Source organism: Tympanuchus pallidicinctus, unplaced genomic scaffold (genome assembly GCF_026119805.1).
Source record: "Tympanuchus pallidicinctus isolate F22 unplaced genomic scaffold, pur_lepc_1.0 scaffold16, whole genome shotgun sequence".
Classification (NCBI taxonomy): Eukaryota; Metazoa; Chordata; class Aves; order Galliformes; family Phasianidae; genus Tympanuchus; species Tympanuchus pallidicinctus.
The window spans coordinates 26,448,644-26,468,205 of record NW_026294679.1 but is presented as its reverse complement, the minus strand read 5'-3'; the positions used below and the strand labels follow the sequence as shown (position 1 = coordinate 26,468,205).

The following is a 19,562-nucleotide window of genomic DNA, read 5'->3' as shown; positions in this document are numbered from 1 at the left end:
ACTGTAAAAATCACTTGCAATAAATTTGCAAAGGACATGCAGGCTGCTGGAGTAGTAAAGAATGGGGACAGGTCACTTACAGACAGCAATCTGGATCGCTTCATAAGCAGTATTTTAAGGCTGGTAAAATACAGTATATACTTCCAAGAAAAAATACGTTAGGATAATAAGGGGACGAAGCACCACATTCTAGAAAGAGACTCTGAAGAGGACCTGAGCCGTAAAAGTCAGCATCCAAGGTAATGCTTCTGCAAAAAGAAGGATAATGTGATTTCTGTGGAAATAGGGTAGGGAGGTATTTATCAGAGTAAGAAGATCACACTATGTCTGTACAGTCCTGCTGGATCACTGTTGACACGTAGCATCTCATTCAGAGGTCACACAGAAACATTTAAATATGTGAGAAGTACAGAGAAGAACGTGAAGATGAATTAGTCTTGGATAGCATTCATTTCCATAGGAAAGTTAAGGAATTCAGTATATCTCATCAGAGAAAAGGTTAAAAGGGACATAATCATGATTTATAGCTACACACAAGCAATTAGAAAAGCTGATACTACAGAGATCAATATAAGCAATCAAAGGCATAAAAAGACCAAAATAACTTAAGGTGGAGCTACAAATGCAAATAGAAAAATCAAGTGAAAAACGTACCTGAGGTAATTAACTATTGCAACAGGAGGGATGGGCGAATGCTCGTCACTTGAAGAATTTAATATTAAATGCCTGCCTAAAATATGTATGTTGTAGTTCAAAACAAAGCTCCTGAATTTAACAGGGAAACTGCTCATTGAAATTCAATGGCCTGTTGAATTAAAAAATGAATTCTCGTTATGTTGTCTTCTTGCCTCGTATATTTAAGAGATTTATTTTGAAATATAGCAACTAATTGGAAGGGGGTTACCACGAAAAAAGATATTCTTTTTTTTTTGTAGGAGAGTTACATTTAATGCTAGATTTAAAGCTAAATAATCTGCAGCTGCACCTTCTTTCCCCTATGTTTATTTTTCCCTATTTCTTGTTCAGAATTGCACAGTCCACTTAGTGACTGTGTCTAATTTACATAATCACATCGTTATTCTTCAGTTTTTCTGTTCCTATTTATAAACCATTCACAAACCATCCACTTAAGTAACAGCACGATTTGTTGTAAGAATTATTATGGCTGTTTCCAAGGGAAAATGGAATGTGATTAAATGAAGAACGAACAATGACATTTCTTAAACAGAGGGTTCTAATCCCACCAAGGGATTTGTAAATGAAACCTGCCCATCAAATTCCGTCCCAAACAGCCAATGAACTACTGAGGAAATGCAGCAGATACCTTTACAACTGTATAGCAAGAGCTTAGCAAAAGACAAAAAATAGATAAACAAACTAACCAACCACGCACACAATACCTTCCAGAGAAATGGTAAAGCTCCCAAAGCCATCTGTACTTTCAAAAAAAAAAAAAAAAAATGAAGTGTATGTATACAGTTGCTGATATGACTCAACACAAGTCTGAATACTAAGGCTCTAGAGGAAAATCTGCAAGCAGACCTTTGCTCCTGGCTGAGTTCCAGCTTCTGAGAGAAACGCATCAGGCAAGGAAAGGGCTGGATATTTAAGCTGTGGATCCAGGAAAAAGGAATCTTTTCTGCATAAATAGATTTTTTGCAGGTGCCACAGGAACCATAATAACCCACACTTCTTATAAAAATGGCGAATGGTGACGAAAGAACATCAGAGTTCAATATTTTCAACTGAAGAATTTGTTCTCTTTTTTAAAAATGAGTGGGGAAATAAAAAACCTATTTGTTTACCAGTAATGCCGTCACCTTTACAAAAAGCTATCTACAAGGAACAGCTGAGAAGTTCCGTGAAGGAGGAGTGATGCTACAAAGCCTCATTCATCAAAAAAAAAGATTAAAAAAAAAAATCCCAAATAGGTATTCGTAGGCAGTACTGCTTTGACGTGTTTGTGTTAGTCCAAAGTAAACCATACTGATGGATTCCATTCTTGCTCGTACGCAGACAGGCGCAGTCCATTCAGACGTGCACGCAGCACAGAGGACCACAGAGATCCCGTTAAATGGGTAGCACTGCTTCAGAAACTCATCCAGAGCCATTCAGAAGTGTGCAGTAACTGTTCACAGCACATTATCTTACAAGCAGCAGTTCTTAAACATTGAGGGAGATATGGGAATATTTCAGGTGAAACCAAGCACGAAGCACAGGAAAATCAGTTCTGGGAGACTGGTGTTGAATATCTGAAATTCCCTGTTGAATCAGTTTAAGGAGCTGCAGACGGGATAAGCAGAGGGACTGGGAAATGCCCACAGTAAAATCCCTGCAGCACAGACACTGAGATACCCTGAATACTGACAGTTTTTCAAGGGAAAAGTACTGAAACACTGTTTCAAAAATAGCATCATTATTTGAGATAGAGATAAACCCTTCCCCATTATTTGTGTAATTATTCAGATGTTAGCAATAACAAGTAAATGAATAATGCAGCTAGTAGTAGTGTTCTAGATAAAAGACCAAAAACAGAGAAACAGAACAACAAAGCAACCAAGCAACAAGGCTTTAGCCTCAGTATTTAGAAACTATATGCCAATACTAATTTTCACTCAGAAGTTGCAGTATAAGGCTGAAGAACTTAAAATTCCAGGGAATTTTCTAAGCCAGTAATTAAGTCTGTGGCTGTAACCGTGACCTAGGGTCTAGCACTTGTGTGATGCATTTCTGTCTAGGGGTTGGTACCGGTTTGGTTTCAGACTCTGTTTTAGTAACCAAAGACACAGGATTCCTATGGTCAGCCAAACTGTTTTTCCTACAAGGACAGATTCTGCGAGGAGCAGCAGCGGGTGCCTGCAACTGTTGTGTTTCCATAGATAACACTGAATCTAAAGAACTGCAAGATGTGCCATCAGGCCTCTCCCAGTTCTCCTTGTCCCGTTCCTCTGCGTTCCCACGTGCTTTTGCATTGTACGCTGGTTTATCAGAGGGTGGAGGTGGAGCTCTTCTTTTCTTCCCTCTGCCATCATTAGGACTTGCAGTATGCATATTTTTCTGAACAACCATCTCGTGAGATCCATCAAAGAGTGAAGCCCAGAAGGAAGACGCAGGCTCTTTTTGCTGGCAAAGCAGGAACTCACCATCACTCTCTTCAATTTTTCTTTGTGTGATATCAGCTAAGCCCTCATGTTTCACTGGAGAATCAATGCCTGTAATTTTAAGGGACAGCAATTAACTCAGATTAAAATGCTACCCATGACTTTACTCCTCTCTATTTTATTACTGTTCAGAATACAAAACTGTATTAACCATGTCTCATGAAACCTGGACTGCTATTAAGCGTATTAATGGAAGAAATGGAAAAGATTACATATGCTTTCATAAGAGAAAGCTGGGGGACAGGAGAGAACTGTTTTCATGACAGCTGGTGTTGAGAGAACAGAGTAGGAATTGATCCTTCTTTCCAAGCAAAAGCTGAAAAAAAATTACAAATATATATATAGACATACATACATATATATGCACACACACAGAGACACAATCTTCATAATAGATATATTTTGCTGTACAGCACTTTGAAATTTTCATTTTACACAAGGTGCATGGAAAAATGTATGACTAAATATTCCTGTGCCTCCAGCCTGCAGAAAATTGAACGTCTTTACATATACCATTTTTCTCTATGTGCTTTAAGACTCTTGCCCCATTTCTGATCTCTCATATTGAATTTTCTAGGTAGACCACAATAATGCTAGCCTTTAAAACAGAAGCAATATCTTTTCTATTTCAGGTCGCACGTTAAGGATTTTAAACACAATTTTAAACACAGGATTTTACCTATGAATACTGTCAATAAGCAGAAAAACACTGGTATATTAAGAATGAAGCAGAGTTTGTGTTCTGCTCCACACCGATATATTTGAGCATCAGCAGAATTATACTACAGCATTACCTTCATGGAACTTCTGTATAGTTGATTTACTGCCTTCCCGCTCTGCGTTCACAGCTGAGGTAGTATTGTGACTGCTGGCTGCTCTGATGCACAGGAGCTCGATGACCCACACGGCATTTTGAGCATCTTCACAATTCCAATCTCAAGCAGCAAGCAGTCAGGCATTTATAGCCGCACAGTGTTTTTCAGCCATTACTGCATTAGATCCATTAAAACAGTGACCTACTTTTTCTAGTCAGTAAATATTATTTCTGTAATGAAACTATTAAAATAATCCTGTTGCAAACTATTTTGCTCTGCAAAACTAAGTCTTACATACAATCCAGGTATTTTCTGAGCATATTTTTCAACGTTATTAAGAAAAAATAGTAGGTAAGTTAAGTTAGGTAAGCCTTAAAGTAGTGTTAAGAAGAGCAAATTAATTTTTATTTCATTTTTTAATTTTTAAATAATTTTAATTTTTTAGATGAGACCATTTTGCCTTTACATTCCTTGTGCTTTATACTACTCCCACAGTGAGCATTTATTTCTAGTGGTGGCTTTGTTTCTCGTGTTCAGGTCTCCCTATTTACAGTTCAGATCACAGATTTTCTGGTTCAAGGTTAAATAAATAAATAAATAAATAAAATGGTGCAATTACAAATTCAGATTTAACATGAACTCCTTGGTATGCAATTATGTTGCTCTTTCATTGTCTCAATTGCCCTTGAAAAACCCAGCGTTTCAACATCAACACCAGAAGCCATCTCAATGCAGACAATGTTGTTTCTGTTACCCTGCAACTTGAAAAGACAAATCCCACTCACTCATATCATGGTAGACAGAGGTCGCTTCTTTAGTCAGGAACAAAGGTGGTTTCCGTGGTGACATAATCTCAATTTTCATAAGTTCTTCACAGCAATGTTTCCACTGGCCTGAGAGAGAAAAGAGAACAGTGATTGGAACTTCAGCCTGAAAAAACCGAAGTCATTAGTTTCCTAACACAACCCATCTCCAAAGCAATACCAAACAGTAAGCATCTACTTTTACTTAGCAGGAATGCTCAAGATGCATTTTCAGTATTTTCAACTTTTAATTAATTACGACTTTTAGCACAGAAGTTATGAGCTACCACCTTTAATTGAAGCATCCCAACAGTACTGTTATACCATAATGATTAAATATCATAATTTGCCTTCAAACCCCCAACCCAGTATAAATTCACCAGAAAAAAAATCATAACTTATCAACATACTGCAAGCTGGGTGTTACACAACCACTATAGTAAAGGAACAGTTTTGTCTTTCATAAAGGGTAACTCGCCTTTTATCTGCCAGCAGACAAGGAAATCTCTTTTACTATTAATAGATTTTGACCTTAAGGAAAACAAGGCACAGTAAAATTACTTTGTTCATACCAATCATTCCAAGTTTTCCAAGCACATTAGTTTTAAGAGATTTTTTAGAACCACTGAAGAAAAAAAAAAAAAGGCATTTAAATGGTAAGTGACCCATTTTTTCTGTACCTAAGGAAAATGTCTTTAAAAAAATCTATGGGTATTCTATCTATAATGAATAAGTAGTAGTTCTTTTACCCCACTCCACAGCTAATTTAAAGAAGATGCCCTAGTTTTTGCTTGGTGTTTTCTGTAATTGATAAAACCTCTTCTTGTAGCTCAGAGAAAAAGGAGTAGAACTACAAACTACAACACCCACATAAGAAAACCTCTGTTCACTGATTTGTTCGGTGTGGCCTCTGATTAAACACTGGCATTTCATCAATTGAGCTGGTTCTGTTTTCTGCCCTGGTGAAAGTGACTGTCAGGATTCAACTGTATTTTGTCAGTGACAGCATAATAACTGTCAGCTGTTCTCTGCTCCTAGTAAACCTATGAGTCAACTACTAAAGCAGAGGAAAAAGATGAAGACAAATTAGTCTGTATAGTTTCTATAGTTAATACATGGTGTTAAACAAGAACCATGGTATGCTACCTGAAAACCATTTTGCTGTCTTATACGAGAAGAAACTCGTTTCTTGCTGTAAGAACAGCTTTATTACAGAGGTTACCAAGGTCATTAAGACAGCTTACTGGAGAAAGTAAAGCCCAAACTAAACTGAAGATCTTCAAACATTTTAACATGGAAAATAAAAAATTCAGGGTATCAATTTACCTCACTTGCATCATGTTAGAGCTGTCACCAGTTTCCAGCAGGCAGTGTGTGTTTGCATGAATGGATGGGACTGTGGCTACGTGAGCAAATGCCCTTGTGGCAAGGGGTACCATACCAAAACCTGAGAATTACCAGCAAAATCAATCCTTAACACAGCAAACTGCAACTTAATTAATACATAATACTGCTGGGTAAGGAATATACATGTTTCTACTCGCAAGGACTGGCTGAAGCTGAATCCTTGCCAAGGCCCCAGATGGATCCTGCATCTTCACTATTTCCCATTAAGGCTTCCAGGCCCAAAGGTTTCAGTCTTGCAGAATCTCACAAAACCAACAAACCTGATAAGGGTGTGCAGGCAGAAGGAGCCCCACTCAGCTAAGTGGAGGAAGAGATAGTGAGAGTTTATTAGTCCTTTAAAAATCATCTAGAATGCTGCTAAAAGAGGTCAAGTTACTTTGGATTTGTGGACACAGTTATTTCTTGTTTCCTGCAAAAAGCCAGACTGAACGTGCGGATATTTGTCTCCCAATAGCTATGACCACCACCTAATACTATTCCAAAGGACATTTTTCTTCGCATCGTTGCAAACAAAGGATTATGAGGCAATTGTGATTGAAATTGTTCAAAGATTCCTTTGATGTTACATAACATCCTTCAGGAAGGGCGCAATGCTAGCACTGCTTGCTTACTTACTCAGATCATAGAAGTGCTGCCAGAAAGCCTCCATCCACTTCTGAAGCTCTTCCCTACTGTCAGTAGCAAAAAGTTGCGTTGCAGCCTCTCCAGGCAGGGGGGTGATAACAGAAAAGCTATTGGTTCTTCTTTTGGAGTCTTTATCCACAGATTGAATTCTGGTTTCCTAAAAATGACAAACTGTGGTAATGAGTTATTGCCTCAGCTCAACACCTACAAGACTATGGCCAGTGACAGCATAATGGGAGTATAATTTGGCCTTCCTACCTAATTCAGATTAATCTCCAATTTAAAAAAAAAAAGGGAAAAAGGAACTAAGGTCAGGAATCGCTTATAAAAGTATTTTCTCGCACAACAATTTAAATGATACAATATATGAAAAAAAAGAATGGAACAGAATTATTGTAATTACAGAATGTACATTCTGTGATTCCCCTCCCAGTACTTTCACCAGCTGTTCTCATGCATCACTTTTCACAGTTGTTGGGTGAAAAACATAGAACAATAGCAAGCAAGCTCTTTTTCTCCAAAATCTTCATCTGGACAATCACTTTTTCACAGTTAGGTCTCCTACTACACATCTTGCAATTTTTTATTCTTATTGAATGTATGTATTTTACTTGAATTTCAGTGACTCAGGACATTCAGGGCAAAGGCAACTGCAAAAGGAAATTTATTCAGATACTCATCATGTCTCCATTTAAAGGAGCATTTGTAGAAGTTGTCAAGAGTGCTAAGAAAGTTCAGGATGGCCGTAAGTTGCACCAGGGGAGGTTCATGTTGGATATGAGGAAAAATATCTTCTCAGAAAGAGTGATGCAGTATTGGCACAGGCTGCCCAGAGAGGCAGTAGGCTCACCAGCCCTGAAGGTGTTCAAGAAACTTGTGGAGGTGGCACTTGGGGACGTGGTGGAGATGGGCTCATGGTTGGACTCGATCTTAGAATCATTAAGGTTGGGAAAGGCCTCTATCATTTTAAGCTATTCATACAGTTCCACTCAACAAGTTTCACAAAATGGCCAAGGTTGGAAGGGACCTCCAGGATCATGAACCTCCAACCCCCCTGCTACATGCAGGGCCACAAACCTCCCCACTTAATGTACACCAGGCTGCCCAGGGCCCCATTCAGCCTGGCCTTGAACACCTCTAAGGACGGGGCATCCACAACCTCTCTGGGCAGCCTGTTCCAGCACCTCACCACTCTCTCTGTAAAGAATTTCCCCTTACATCCAACCTAGATCTTCCCTCTCTCAACTTAAAACCATTTCCAACATGAAAAAAAGTTTTGCTGTAATGCCAAACATTTGTCGTTTCAGAATTTAGTTTTGCCTTATTTAGGGCAATATAAATAATTAAAAACAATGACAAATGCAGCATAAATCATTCAGAACTAATGAATCGTTACTTCAAACGTTCAACTAATATCAGAAATATGCAGCAGTGCTGTTACAGCCAAGGTTATCCCCTCTGTTCAGGGACATAGTTCAACTGATTTTATCAGCCAGACTACGTACTACAAAAATAAAACTGCATCTGGTTTCTTTGTTATGCCTTTACTACCATAAAAAGTAGCACTTGTCATTGAGTGAAAAAAAAACATAGGTTTCATGTGTAAGACACTGAAAAATTTTAGAAGTCTCACAAAACACAACAGAAGTTTTTTCCAGAAAATAACTGATCAACACTGCTGTTTGCAACAACACGGTGAACAAATGAGTAATTAACACCACTTTGTTTACAAAAACAGAAGCAGAACGCCCGCAACATCTCTGCACATACACTTCCGCCTGGCCAAGCAAGCAAAGTCCTGTTACAACACTCGCACATCCAGGAGAGCAGCCCAGCCTCGGCCCAAATCTCGACGGGGTGATGAGTTCCTGCACCAAGGAACCAGGCAGCACCTTACTGGCCAGCGCTGGAGCCTGGAAGGAAAGGGAGCTGCCTAACACGCACTGAGAACATGCAGAGGCCTTGTGCCATGCAGGGGTGTCCCCTGGCTTGGGGAGCACTCTGCATTTGGAAGGAAGCTGATAGCTAAAGCCAGCACTGTGTTCAGCAGCTGGGTGGGCAGCAAATCTAATGTCCGAGTAGACTGAGGACACACCTTAAAATACAGTGGGGACAGATCAGCCACTTTCCCTACTACAGCAGCGTTCAACCAGATGTCAGACTTGCACTGCAGATGTCAAATAGAAACCAATAGAAATTAAGTTTACATGTGAGAACCCATGGGGATAGGTCTAGTTCTGATCGTCAGAAAACAAAAGTTATTCTCAAGAATATTCCCCAGATTTTCACTGCATTACTTCAGTAACTGTTTGAAATCATAACAGCTGCTTGTAGCATATCTGATGGATATGCTCATTTAAATTCTTCTGTCTAAAAATAGGAGATGAAGTAATTCATCCATAAGTGCTCTATGTCCCATTAACTCAGGTAACCATAGATACCAGCAAAAAATTAAATCAAATAGATTAACGTTTGACAGGTAAGAACTTCAAGCATACCATACACACAAGTTTATTTAATGATGTTTGCTCCAGGTTTTATCCCATAACTGCGTTATTATTCAAAGGAGATAAATCCTCAAGCAACAATCTATACCTGATGTTTGAATATTTAAAGAGTGATACGAGGTGCCATTACAGTAATGGGCTGATGAATATGCCAAGCTTGGGTAAATTACACCACAAGCCCACTTCTTCTTAAAAATAAAAAAGTGAACTGCCTTAAAGTATCATGTTATCCATAGCACTGCTCCGCGTTCCTCGATCTCACAGACAGCAGAACCAATTCCATTACCACTCCTGTAAAGCCCGGAACAACCAGCCAGTTGGAGTAAGAAAAACTGAGCTGAGCCCAGAGGAAACTCAGAAACTTCAGAGAGGCTGAGGGCAGTTGTACATCCTGACTATGTGCAAAAGATTAATTTTCTTTGAAGATAAGGAAAATGACTTTTTTCTTTTAGCATAAGGTAAATATGAGTCTTCACTTACACATCTGTACGGGAACTGCTGAGTCACGGCCTGAACCTCTGATGATCACCTGAGGCGAGCCGTGAGTCAGCCATGGGAGCACAGTGAAGGCAATTCACCTGAGCTGCCAGAAGGGGTGGAGCCTGGCTGCACCTCTCCTAGACCTATTTAAGAGCTGACTGCCAGCGGGGAAGGATCTCTTCTGGAGATCCACTCTGCTGAAGTTTCATAAGTGAGCCCAGGATACGGGTAAGCATCCGGTCTTTTCTGCTTTGGTGTGACAACTGTGTAGCCAAGCTCTCCGGTACGTCCCATGACATTTGTACATTCATTGATTGTACAATATCTTTCTCCTTCAAATCAAAAAAGGTTTTGCCTGATGAGCTCATCTGGAAAGCTCATCTACTAAGCAGAGTTAAACAAAAACAAAAAAAGAGAGAAGCGTTTTATTGCTGAGGCAGCCCCTTACTGCTGAGCCAGTTCTGAAGCACTGAGGAGCAGAGTTTGTAAAGATCATTTTAAGACAAATTGCAGTTCTTGAGAAAAATATTGAGAAGTCAAAAATTCAGTTCTGTGTATCTGTTCTAAGATGAAACAAACCAAATTGCATATAACAGTCTTCCTTTGTGATTTTAGTACCAAGAAACAAGGCAAGAAATAAAAGCAACATTGGAAACAAAATACAATTGTTGGCTCCTGCTGTAAATTGTTTTAAGGCAAACAGGAGTGTTTGATGAATGTAAAACTATGGCTTTTTAAAATATTAGTGCAAGTCTGAATCTACCATGTTAGCTACATTTCCTCCTTTCATCTCCATTGTTTTGTGAGCTTGTATCACCATAACATTCACACGCTTGCAGGATGATAAGCATAATATGGAAGAGTAACGTTAGGATCACTGCGTCATCATGGCTGTCTTCAATTCAGTGCAGCAACTTAAAGGCAGGATAAGGAGGTGATGTTACTGTATGACCAACCAGCACTCTGAGGAGCACCAGGGAGCTATAAAGCATAGCTTCCTAGTGACTCCATTTGAGCATGTGTTACAAGGTCCACGTGTTCTATGCAGGCACTGTCTGCTTTCCCTACCCGCACCCACCATCTTTTTCAAGCAATTGCAGAAGCAAGTTGAGCAACATGACAGAAGATGCCAGATATCTGGAGACATTTAACTAATTTTTGATTTCCCTATAAATTTTCACCTGTGAAGGCTCATCTAAACCAGCCAGTGGGACGTAAGTACACTACACAGAGCACTGATTTTCAGGTCTGCTCTTGCTTCACCAGTGCTGGAGTTGCCTGACAGAGGTAGTGAGTATTGCTTGCATTGCGTGTTCCCGAAGTGTTCACATTGCCATGAACTTGATACCCTCTGTTCCAGTCCCAAGATAAACTTCCCAGTTTCCCAAAAATACTGCAAGATCCCCTGTGAAGTTATGCTGCCGGAGCCATCGCTACATTTTCCAGTGAATTTCTCTACCTGACCTAGAGCCCAAAACATGTTCCAACAAGAACTTAGCAACTGAAGGCTGCAGACATTTGTTCCTCATCCTGCTTGCCACCACAGCGAGTACCAGCACAGCGATAGCTCTGCGCCTGCTGCGCCGCATGGCACCAGACCAAAGATCGTGCTGGCAAAATTCGCCAGGAAGGAAATCATGTCAGCTATGTTCTGTGTTAACCAGAAGCCACGTCCCAGAATTCCTGAAGCTTCCCGCATGCAGTGCACAGAGAAAGTTCTATAATTTAGAAGAGGATACAATAGGGTATGTATGTATTCAGGATACTGAGCAATAAGTGTGAAGTGCTGGCACATACACCAGTTACCAGGTGTAGGCAAAGCCTTTATCATTCACTTCAAAGCAAAGCAAACAAAGAAACAGAAAGAAAATATTAGGAATTGGTCCATTAGGAATATTCCTTGTTCAAGTTGGATTCCAGCTAATTTTCTTTGCTCGAGAAAACACAATTTCTCTACTTAGTTGTGCAATATAATATGTTATAATCACACTTAGCTGGAACAATAATAGTAACACTTGCATAATAGGAACTGCAGAACTATTATTGCTCAACAGTGGTAGCAGTGAAGGCATTTGAAGTTAAAGTAATGACTCTGGTGGTCTTCATAGCTTCTTCAAGTCTCAATTCAAAGGAAAGGGAAATAAGACTATCAGTATGATTATTTTCCAGAGTTCCTCATAAATCCATATGACTTGATTACTTTCCAGAAAGTCTCTTTCAATTACATGGAGAGGATCAGCTTCACATTACAAGTAACAATACCAGATGCAACCAGAAGAGATTTTAGTTAGAACATCTAGAGTTAATTTTCAGTCTCAACTTTGATTTTGAAGTTGCTGTTTCAGTAACAACACGTAGCAGTAAGCCCATATGATTAGCTCATTTTCATTTATGTCACAAGTTTCACAACAAACGAATCAGAAAATCCACAGCCGTTACATTATTTTCAAGAGAAACTGTTTAAATAGTAAAGTATTCAAATATGTTTTAAATTGCTTTGTTTTCTTTCTGGCTTTAATTTGAATTAAAGAAGGATTCATGGTCGTATTTTCCAACAGCTTGGTACTTTGGCAAAATGGTGTAATACACATGATTTATGTACATTGTGTACGTTACCTGTAAAGGTAAACTGCCAACATACAGACAGACTCCCATTAAAAGCTGGATTTTAGATTCTAAGTGTGCTGGTAACTCAGAGAAGTAAAACCCCTTAGGAGAACATGGTTATTTGAAAAGGAGAAGCAAAGTAAGGATACAGACCAAAACAGCAACCCCTAAGGAAAGAACAGACAGAGATTCTGACAGACAATTTTCAAAAATACTTCCTTCACATTTTAAAATACGGATGTGGTCACTCCGTGTTTCACTGAACCTGGCCATTTCCCCACAGATATTGTGAACAACTGGAAAATACAGTTTCATTGAAGTTCAGTTGACGCAATTAGAAGTGACGGAAGAGGTGTACAACTAAAATTGTTTAAGTATGTATCATGTCAAAACATTTTTTTACAAGTAAATAAGTAAACTGGAAGAAAAAAAATGGCTTTGTTAGAATACAAGACACTGGGAGAAGTGTGTTTTTAATTAGGTATCAATTTAAATCTTAGCACGTGAAGTGTTAGCGCACGAAAGCAGGTTACCTTGTTATCTCTAGCTTAAATGTTTTGTTTATATACAAGAAGAATTACTCAAGGTGAAAATGAATCATATTTTTGAGAAACTTTAAAGCCAACAAGAGCTGATAGTGCTGTTGTCAGAAGCAGTTCTTTGTTACTTCATGGCCCTATACAGCACCAGTCTCGCCCTAGCTCCTTCCTTGTACCATACGAGCACTCATGTGATCATGTAGGGATCTAGATAAAAGACTGCGTTAAGGAGAAGCACGGTTGAAGCCAGCCGTCCTCCTCCCCCCAAGATAAGCTAATTTTAACTCACTTCAGTTCCCTAGTCCAGCTTATCAGTCAGCTGCCCTACTGCCTGCCCAGCATGAAGCACACAGCGGCCAGAGGAAGCGACTGGCTGGGGGGAATGCTTCTTTTCGAGCCAGTGCTGGCATCAAGCAGCCACAGAAGTGCAACACCAGAATCCAGACCAACCCATGCTTAACAGTTTCCAAATGTTTCTGCTTAGGAAAGATGAACCCAGCTAGGCCAACTGCAAACAACATTAAATTCCTCTGCTCATCCTTATGTGACACTAACTCTTGATGACTGCACAGAAACAGCTTTTAAAAGCACCTGTTCACTCTAATGCTCTTCATTCTAGAAGGTCCTTCCAATAACATCCATAAAGTGAACACATAAATAGTTGTTTAAAATTAAATACTTAATGCATCTTTAGTCAAGTAGAAGAATTTTGATGTAAAGGTTTAAATCCAGACTTTGCCTATTAGACTATGAAAAACAGAAGTAATACCATCATAGAGAACAGAACTTCCAAAGTTATGTGCCCTGTACAAAACCAGTATTAAGAAAAGCAGCTTATTTTAAGACACTAAAATATTTTGAGCAATTTTCCAATCCTCCCTCTAATTAAGACTGGGGCAGAATAAAATAAAACAACAAAAAGCTTTTGTTAAAATTTCACCTTGCTGAGGACAAAAGCCTCCCAGAATGTTGCTGAAGGACTGCGGGGAACGGAACAGTCATATAACAAGTCACATTTTTCCTAAAGAAAACAACATCCTTTTTACCTGTATGTTAACCAGTTTAGTGCAACAGAAGAAACTTACATCTGCTGCTAAGAAATGTAACACCCTTGCAAAGAAATTTCAGTGACTGGAAATTTTGCTGCAGCATTTCCCACTGACACACTACCTACAGAGCTTTTTGCATACAAGCAGCTTGGAGCCCAAACGTATGCATCTTAAAACAGAAATAACCTCCCTCGGAATAATAATTAAGAGCAAAAACAAACACCAAAACACAAGCAAGCAGAAAAAGCTACACATTATCATTTTTACCTTATTGATCGAAACTCTCAGGGCTGGCTCCACTTTAGCCTCAATTTCTTCTGGTGAGTGATAGCAAGAGAGCTTTCCACCTCTCAGTACGCAATACAGCCTCCTCCAGCTGGTTAGATTTCCTATCATTTGCTAAAGGGAAGAAGTAGTCAGAAATTGCCAGACACAAACTACAAATTAAGAGCACACTGTGAGGTATACACCAATCAGCCCGCGTGATCAAAACTTCTCCACGCTGAATCAATTCTTTCCTAAAAGAAAGACCTTCTGTTGCAGAACACTTCAGAATCAGTGCTTTTTGAAATGCTACCAATACTTCTAAATGTCTTTTGGCATTTTACAGTTTTCCCAGATTCACTTATGACCCAACACAGAATCTGCCGTTTCACACAGAACAAAGCGTAGAACAATGTGTCTACAATAAGGACAAAGCCCACCTTTATTTGCTACGTTAATTAAACAACAGAAGAAATAAAAAGAGTATTTAACATTGGAAGCGTGTGGTACGTTCAAAGATGTTCTTAAAATAATTTTCTGAACAGCATTCATAAATACATTTTAATTTCATGATGAGACCAGAGCCTACAACGTGGCACTCCTGTCTGGTGGCCTTCAGCCCTCTGCTCACACCTTCTTGTTTGCCTAGTTGTGCAATGAATCAGAACAGAGAAGTAAAGTGAGCTCACAGTAATTGCTTTTGGAGGGATGAGTTTAACTGCTGCTCCCCGCTCAGTTCACCATGCTAAGACAGTGAGTGACACGTATGGGGGTAAAAGCCAAGAGACCGTTAGGACTGCTGCTATTAAGTGCCAGGCTAAACAGATTCTGGAACAACTCAACCTGTATCTAGCAGCCCAAATGGTTTTATTGATAAGCACACCAAGAAAACATTGATTTATTGATTCTTAGCCACTGACGATGCTGTTTATAAACTGTAACTATGAGATGTCCTCCCTCGCTCTAGGCAGAACAGGGAAGAAGGAACCACTCTGGGAAAACCAGAAATGTTTTAACCGTGGACTGTTGGTGACTGCTACCAGAAGAGCATGGAAACACAAGCAAGACCTTTTTTTACCTGTTGATTCAGAAATCCTGTCATCATATCTCTAGCCATGCAGGAAGGCTGAGCAACTAAACGGCAGCACATGTTTCCATACAGGGGGAGCCAAAAAGAAGATTCCTCTGGGGGAAAGGAGCAGACAGGAGAAAAAAGAAAAAACAAGAAAGAAAGAAAGAGGTAAAAAAAAAAAAAAAAAAAAAAAAAAGAGTATTCAGTATTCAGAGTTCTGAATACTTCCCGTAAATACAGCTTAGCTTTTAATACTCATCTTTACTTTCAGATCATGAATATGAGTAAGCATTCTTTACATGTAAGAAAAGAGATCTCATCCTGTAGGATTAAAGTAAAACTGATTCTTAGTCTTCAGTAAGTTTTTTATTAAAAATTATCAGAAGTTCTAAAAGGATTTAAATAAAAACAGAAATACTGTTCTGCAAGAACAAGTTATTCTTACAAAAACAACACCAACACCTCTACACCACTTTGGAAGATAATCACTTTGGTACTTCATCTAAGTAGGATTCCTAAGCGCTTCCCATCACGGCACGTGACTTCTTACATGTAAGCATTTTGCTTCAGATTGGTTTTTAAGACAGAATTTGTAGCTGTCTTGTCATGCAACTAGAAAAGCATTCATGATTCCAAGGAATTAGCAAAAAACTGCTCAGCTTCGCCATGTAAAAAACATGCTCTTCTGTAATTAGAAGCAGGTAATGCAACTTTCCATTGACATTACTCTGTCTTTAGTCGTGGTTTAGAAATGCTTGTAATGAAACAAAATATCCAGATATGTAATTCCTCACCAGAGTGAGTTATGCACATTAATGAAATAAAACAAGAATGTGAAGTAGAAATTTGCATCAAAGATACACAGAATTATTCTAACCTGTTGAGAAACAAATGCTCTGTCTGTGCTTATTCAGAATAATGTAGTGTAAATAATCAAATTTTCTTTTCAGGTCAAGTTTACCCATGTGAAAAAATGAAGTTACCAGAAATGAGTGAAATACAAAGTTGCACATCTTAATTTAACGAGGAGGACTGAAGGGTGGATTGCAGGAAGGACGATAGTTTTGGGAACACGGATGAAGTACAAAGAACTGTACTTCAGTTTCTTGAAATATCACCTACAGTTGCAGCATAGTCACCAAGCTGGCATCCTGGTTGACTGCTACCAGCAACCTGTGTGTCGCACAGCTGAAATACAGCTATCAAGGCAAATCGCAAGTGCACGTTTTTGTCCTGTGTCCTGCTCAAATTAAGTTGCTTTTTTTTAAATACACTTTTGTTTCGACTACAGAGGAAAAAGCTGTTCTTCGCTCCAATACCCTCCCTTAGTTGTGAGAAAGGGGGAAATAGTTTGTATACATGGGTACAACTCACTTAAGATCAAGATGCAAATAACAGAAGAAACTCCCAAATGAATTAAATTTTCCTCTGGACTTGAAATTGTACTCAACTTATAGTTTACTCAGCTGTGTATAGATGCTTGTTTTAGAACAGTTAAATATTTTGTTTAAGTTGTTCTATATTAAGTATCAAGAAAAATAATCTCTTTAAACTCTTTAGTTTACAAGAGAAATGCAAAATATTACTGGGTTTTTATTTCCTTAAATTGCTACCATATGTACTTACCATTTCCTGTAATGGTAAGGTTGTGGGTCCTGAAACTGTCCTTGGCACTCTCCAGCCCCAAAGTGGTATATGCTAGTAAACTGTACTTTGCTCCACTAAATGTGGGAAAAAAAGGGCACGTTTTAAGTCATTTCTGCTTTGTATTGTATGGACAGTAACTAGAGGGAGCCTATGGATGCCCGAGATAACACATCTGCTTACAGGGACATGCCGAGATGCAAGGCAGCAGCTGTCCGTGGCCACAGGCTGCCACCCCCAGCCCCTTCCCACAGAACTGCTCCCCAGCATGCTCAGCTGATGGCCACATCCTCACCTCCTGCCTCTGCCCCGCACAGCACCTCCGGTTCCTCCCACCCCGTGACTTCCAGGCCAATGCCACAGAGCCCCATCAGCGCAGTGCCTCCAGCTGCCTGTCTGCACTGGCAACCCCAGACACAAGGCCTGTGCTTTCCAAGCCTCCTGCAGCCCAAGGACACTAACAGCATCTCTCTTCTCTACTCAGACACCAAGGAACTTCTGATAGGTTTGCAGCTTTTGACCCTAGGCCTAACTCAGAAATGAGTGCAAAAATGTATCCTATAGGCAACAGAGAAACAGGTGATGAACTTGCTCCGAAAACACAAGTTTCACAATTAAAATCTATACTGCGTTTCCAGGCTGCTCTGCTCTTTTGCTTTGGCTGTAGACTTCATAGAAGTGGTTATGCACACACTTATACAGAATAGTATCCAATAGTTTGTTTCTTTGCGTATAGCAGAAGAAATCTGTAGAAATCCTACAGCCAGTTTTGCGGCACAAAGGACTCTTTCACTTATTGTGCTTACAGGTATCACAGCGTTGTATCTTTGGTTTAGACTTTGCCTAGGGGGGAAAAAAAGCTGGGGAAAAAAAAAAAAAATCACATTTGCAATTCAGCACAGTGCATGTGGAATGCAGCTCTTGGAATAAACTAGTATAAACGTGGTACATGTTTAACCTTTTTCCCCAAATACTCTTAATACAAAGTAACAGATTTACAGTCTAGCAATGCAGTAAGAATTCCACCTGGCTAATGGCAGTGTAAAAAAAGTTCACACGAAAACAAACACTTAGAATCACTAATTGCTTTCTCTAACAGAATTGAGCATAAAATCCTTTAAAAACCTTCTGTATAGCATAAGATATCTTAGTGGTATAGAAGATGTTAAGACACTACTCAACTGACATCACTAGAAAATAAATACTAATACTTTCCAGTGTTAATTTTTCTAACAGCAGAGGGCACACAGTTTTAAAATCAGATGCTATCCAGCTCTGACCCTAATGAAAGAGAGGAGACAGAAGATTAGCAGGGAGGTCTGTTACACATCTAATTCAAAGCAATAAATAGAAAAGCAAATATGATATAGCACTTTGGGCAAAGAACCACTTCTATAAAACATTCAGAGGGGAATGTGAACAAAAACTCATCAACATTTGTATATATTCCCTGTAGACCATTCCCTAACAAAAGATTCCCTGCTGATTATGTTTTGCTATTCAGTTAAGCATTACCACTCTATTTAAATGGTACAAAGTAGTTCAGTTTCTTCTCACGGATAAAACTTCTGTGCTGATTTAGTTATTTTTCTAAAGCATGACTAATTACCACAACAACCTTGCCAAGAAAACAGCTACTTCACTTTTAAAATATGCTTCCCAGTAATACTTTCTTTCTAAAACAGAACAGTCATCCCTTTTAGCCAACTTCAATATAATTTAGAAAAGTTATCTGCATCTATATTTTATATTTAACAAGCTGATCAGGATTACTGAGTATGTTTTGCCTGTTCATGTGACAGAATTAGCTGGCTGCCTTACATGGCAGCTTGTCTGAATAACAAAGAACAATCTGCCCACTGCATCTCATACAGCGTGGGGAAGGCCCACAGTTCGACCTGTCGCCCATCGAGTGGCAGGAGCACTGACGTTGGAGTGCAGACACTGGGGGGAATGTAACTATCTCACCCCTCCTATCAATGCATATTGGATTCATACAGCTCAGATTCCAGAAGCTGTTCCTGAATATTAATGTTAGAAATCCTATCTCATTCCACTCATCCAGACACAGAGTGGAGGTTGTGCAAGTCAAAACAGCCAATATGCGTAGCTTCCAGTTGCATCTTATATAACAAAAGGTAAAAACAAAAATAATCATCAGGTCCTAAAAAGAACCCAGCAATAAAAACGAGGCCATTAGGTTAGAATACGTACTTCTAGCAAAATATCAATGTGAATTTCCAAACATAGCATACAGAAGCCAGATCTCCAGCTCAGCAGAGGCCCCAGCAGCAAGTCCCCACATAGGCCAGTACTGCCAGCTCACAGAACATGCACGTCTCCAAAGTGCAACTTCTGGAAATCAGTACCATACCTGCACTGAATGTCCTTCTCCTATGACAAATGCAATAATAATAATAACAGAAAAAAAATGAAGTAGGCAAAAGACTGCATAAAAAATGAAAAAAGATAATTAAGAGCAGACAGAGTATCAGTATAGCTGATATGAACAAATAAAGCAACCATCTAAAACAGTTTGTCATCAAGCTTTTATGAGAAGTTACGAGGCTGACAGGGAGGCTTCTAACTT

The 19,562-nt window shown here is 39.2% G+C and overlaps 1 protein-coding gene across 8 annotated transcripts in view; it reads right to left on the bottom strand.

Moving 5' to 3' along the window:
- Positions 1-854: 854 nt before the first annotated feature.
- The window catches only part of RTKN2 (rhotekin 2), a 186,058-nt gene continuing 167,350 nt past the window's right edge, over positions 855-19,562 (bottom strand). For all 8 annotated transcript variants that reach the window (XM_052676625.1, XM_052676627.1, XM_052676626.1 and 5 more), the window contains 6 exons: positions 16,955-17,049; positions 15,335-15,441; positions 14,260-14,391; positions 6,802-6,967; positions 4,762-4,869; positions 855-3,212 (listed from right to left, as the gene is read on the bottom strand). In XM_052676625.1, coding sequence (XP_052532585.1) covers positions 2,677-3,212; positions 4,762-4,869; positions 6,802-6,967; positions 14,260-14,391; positions 15,335-15,441; positions 16,955-17,049 — 1,144 coding nt within the window. In that variant the 3' untranslated portion in view covers positions 855-2,676. The remainder of the gene's footprint in view (positions 3,213-4,761; positions 4,870-6,801; positions 6,968-14,259; positions 14,392-15,334; positions 15,442-16,954; positions 17,050-19,562) is intronic.